Source organism: Sinocyclocheilus grahami, unplaced genomic scaffold, assembly GCF_001515645.1.
Source record: "Sinocyclocheilus grahami isolate Dianchi unplaced genomic scaffold, SAMN03320097.WGS_v1.1 scaffold1263.1, whole genome shotgun sequence".
In the NCBI taxonomy this organism is placed as follows: Eukaryota; Metazoa; Chordata; class Actinopteri; order Cypriniformes; family Cyprinidae; genus Sinocyclocheilus; species Sinocyclocheilus grahami.
In genome coordinates, this window is record NW_015506442.1 from 309,429 (window position 1) to 314,130 (window position 4,702).

Here is a 4,702-nt window from a genome sequence, read left to right on the forward strand (position 1 = left end):
GGTGTAATGGTTTTTCTACTGTACAGACCGTATATTCTATTGCCCTACACCAACCCTACCCCTAAACCTACCCCTTACAGGAAACTTTGTACATTTTTAGATTTTCAAAAAACCTCATTCTGTATGATTTATAAGCTTTTGTACCCGTAGGGACCACAATTTAGGTCCCCATCGTGACACGAGTCCCCATGAGTCTGTGTGTAGTCAGGTTTAAGTCCCCACCAGGATATGTAAACCAGTACACACACACACACACACACACACACAGAGTGCCTTGCAAAAGTATTCAAATTATAAATGGTACACTGAAATTTCATTCTGATGGATATTTTATTTGAAAACACTGAAACTCAAAATCAATTATTGGAAGGTGACATTGTGTTTTTGTCAGGAACTATGTTTAGGAAAAATAAAAATAAGTATCTTGCTTGCATAAGTATTCAATGGAAGCTGCCAGGTTATAAAGATGAAATAAATGTCCTTAACAAGAACACAATTACTTTACCATTGGCATCCTCCTGTGAGTAGTTAAACAAGCAATCACTATTTCGGGATGAATAACCCACCGTTAAAGGATCAGTGGCCAGGCTGTGTATGTGAAGGAAAAAGAAGACCCAACAGCATTCCACAGATGTTAGAAATAAAATAATAAAAATGTATAGATTAGGGAAAGGGTACAAAATAATATCCAAATGTTTAGATATCCCAGTCAGCACAGTTGGATCAATAATCAGGAAGTGGAAGGTTCACCACACCACCCAGTCACTGCCAAGAAAAGTCTGTCCCTCAAAACTCAGCATTTGAACAAAAAAAGAAGGCTTGTGAGAAAAGCCACTGAGAGGCCCACGATCACGTTGAAAGAGTCACAAAGTTCAACTGCTGCAAGTGGAGAAATGGTGTACCAGTCAACCATATCAAAAGCACTGCATAATTCTGGCCTGCATGGGAGGGTGGCAAGAAAGAAGCCGTTACTCAAAAAATACCATCTGAAAGCATGTCTGGATTTTGCCAAAAAGCATGAGAGTGACCCAGCTGCAATTTGTGGTCAGATAAGACCAAGATAGAGCTTTTTTTGTCCAAAACTCAAAGCGCTATGTGTAGCGCAAACCTAACACTTCTTATGCCTCAAAACACCATCCCTACAGTGAAGTGTGGTGGTGGCAGCATCATGCTGTGGGGATGCTTCTCATCATCAGGGACCGTGCATCTTGTTAGAATTGAAGGAAGAATGGTTAGAGCAAAATATAGGGAAATACTACAAAATAATCTGCTTCAGTCTGCTAAAAAATTAAGCTTTGGAAGAAATTCTATTCTTGAGTTGTTATAGTTGTTATAGTTATTAAAACTCAACGGGCTCAGCGGAGGCGAGAGAGACACAGATACCCACTGTAATTTTACCTTCTGGTGTCGCTGTTGGACAATGTTTGACAAGGTGTTTTATTTTTGTACTACAAAATTTTTTCTCATCCAAAATTTTGAGGAGGCACTGCCTTATTTCCCTCCTCGGAGAAACTGCAACATATATATATATATATTTATATATATGTTTATTTATTGAGTTGCATATAAAATTTCCACTCTTTTGGATTACACAGTTTTAACACAAATTAATAAGCTTAATGTGATGCATCATGTATATAAGTAACAAGTACAATTTTTGCAATCAAACAAATCATGGCATAATTTATTATTCATATTTACATCTTTTTGATTATTCATATTTTCAAAATGTATTTATTCACATTCTGTAGAATCAGAATAAATGTGTTCATTGTGAAAACAATTACATTAATTCAGTTAAAAAGTATGAGCATATGGCTGTAAAACAAACAATATTCGATGTGTGGGATTGAAACAAATTTGATTTATTGATGGATAAATATATAAACCTGGTTGTTGTGTGATTAAAGCAGTCAGTTTGTTAATGCAATTACAGAAATTGTGAATTATATATATATATACATATACACAATTTATGTATATATGTATTTATTTATTTATGGATGGATGGATGGATGGATTGATTGATTTATGTTAAACCTGTGTAATCCATATGCATGGAAATTGTATAGTAATTAAAAAAATTGTAAGGAACAAGTATTGGATTTCATTTAGCAAATCATTCAGCTATGGTATTCATATTATTTGTATTTTTTTAAATATTATAGAAAACTGCTCTTTCTTAAGCTCAGAAAACAAAAGTCATGTTTAATTTGAATGTGAAGTTTGTCTCAGATTTTTATATAGTTCACTGGGAGTAAAAATTGCAGAAATGACTGTCATGCAGTAAGATTATAAAGAAGAGTTGTAAAATGATGTCTGCCCTGCATTCAGACTTTGATGATATTGATTAATTATATAACATTAACACTGTTATTTTTCTTGTTTATCACTGAGAAGCTGTTTGGAAACAATCTGTATTGTATAAAGTGCTATATATATTTAAAAATGTGACTTGACTGTGTTTCTCTCTTTCTGTTATAGCGGTGCTTCAGGTGTCAATATCACTCAATAAAGTGGAACTGAGTGTTGGAGAGTCTAAATTCTTCACATGCACAGGTAAGAATGAAACCCGGCTGGACGTGACAAATTAACACACTTGACACATCAGTACATGATTTTCTGATGATTGTGGCCTAAACTTTGCAGTACATTATCTTAAAATAAATACACTACTATTCAAGAGTTTGGGGTCAGTAAAAATCTAAATGTTTCTGAAAGAAGTATCTTCTGCTCAACAAGTTTGTATTTTATTTTATTAAAAAATACAGTAAAAAAAATGAAATATTATTACAATTCAAAATATGTTCTCTATGTGAGTATATTATAAAATGAAACTTATTCCTGTGGTGCAATCTGAATTTTCAGCCTCATTACTCCAGTCTTCAGTGTCATATGATCCTTCAGAAATAATTCTGTGTGGGTCCTAATGCCCCAGTGTAGTGACGGGGACACTATACTGTCAACAAGCACCTTCCTTCGGATGAGACGTTAAACCGAGGTCCTGACACTCTGTGGTCATTAAAAATCCCAGGATGTCTTTCGAAAAGAGTAGAGGTGTGACCTCGGCATCCTGACCAATTTTGCCCATTGGCCTCTGATCATCATGGCCTCCTAACAATCCCCGTATCTACTGATTGGCTTCATCACTCGGTCTCCTCTTCACCAGTAAGCTAGTGTGTGGTGGGCGTTTTGGCGCACTATGGCTGCCGTCGCAACATCCAGGTGGATGCTGCACACTGGTGGTGGATGAGGAGATACCCCCTGACAGTGTAAAATGCTTTGAGTGCCTAGAAAAGTGCTATATAAATGTAATGAATTGTAGCATCTGTGTGTAATAATACACACTATATATTCTCTTTTTATATGACAAATACTCTGTAACCTCAGTTAACAAGCTGCTCAAGAAACATTTCATTTATCAATGTTGAAAGCCGTGATACTGTCATGGGCGTGTGGAACAGACTGATGATGAGGCAGAAGAGAAAAGTTCCAACACAAGTTTAATAATAATCCACACGAGAATAATCCAAACTGTCAGTACAACCCCTGGCAAAAAATATGGAATCACCACACTTAGAAGTTTCTTAGAAGAAATTGTTTTACTTTATAACAAATAAACAAATCATAGATATGATACAAAACAATTTTTATTTAATAATTCAACACTCTGGTTATGTGAAACATACCTCAAATAAATGAGATTACAATATTTTAATTAATGGAAAATTATTTTCCATATCAAGTAGAGGAACAAATTATGGAATCATTCAATGTTGAGGGGAAAAAAAATTAATCAACTTTAGCATTTCTGAAACAAATACCGCCACATATCTAAAATGGTAATGGTCAGCAGTTAAAAGAGAGTACTTACAGACGTTAACAAGCTGTTGGACTTGGTTAATAGTGTAGCAAATTAACTCAAAAGGGAAATATTTATAATTAATTATAACTGGTTATAATTATTAAAACATATTTAGATTAGATCTTAGAATTAAGATAGTTCTAATGAGTTCTATTGCAGGTTTGCACCCCACACCCGCCCTGAACACCTCTCCACACAACCATTCACACCTCCAGCAACCCCCCTTTGGACCCTTGCTGGATCCTCTTACAGAGCAAACAGGTCTGTGGACGATGCAGTCAACATGGGACTGCATTATGTTCTGCAACATCTAGACAGACCAGGGACTTATGTGAGGATCCTGTTTGTGGACTTCAGCTCGGCCTTTAACACTATCCTCCCAAACCTCCTCCTGCCCAAACTAACTCAGCTCTCCATGCCCACCTCCGTCTGTCAGTGGATCAACAGCTTCCTGACAGACAGGCAGCAGCTAGTGAGGCTGGGAAAACTCACATCCAGCACCCGTATAATCAGCACTGGAGCTCCTCTGGGTTGTGTTCTCTCCCCCCTACTCTTCTCCCTCTACACCAACAACTGCACCTCTAACTGCACCTCTGTTTGCAGATGACACCACACTCATCGGCCTCATTCAGGACGGCGAGGAGTCTGCTTCTGAACAACCTGGAGATCAACACGCTCAAAACTGTGGAGATGACTGTGGACTTCAGGAGGAACCCCCCTGCTCTCCCTCCACTCACCATTATGGACAGCACTGGGACTGCAGTGGAGTCATTCAGGTTCCTGGGCACCACTGTCTCTCAGGACCTGAAGTGGGACACTCACATTGACTCCATTGTG

The 4,702-nt window shown here is 37.3% G+C and overlaps 1 protein-coding gene across 1 annotated transcript in view; it reads left to right on the plus strand.

The window, feature by feature from the left end:
* The window catches only part of LOC107568614 (neural cell adhesion molecule 2-like), a 129,526-nt gene that overhangs the window by 23,700 nt on the left and 101,124 nt on the right, over nucleotides 1–4,702 (plus strand). The window contains exon 4 of the mRNA XM_016254580.1: nucleotides 2,485–2,559. Coding sequence (XP_016110066.1) covers nucleotides 2,485–2,559 — 75 coding nt within the window. The remainder of the gene's footprint in view (nucleotides 1–2,484; nucleotides 2,560–4,702) is intronic.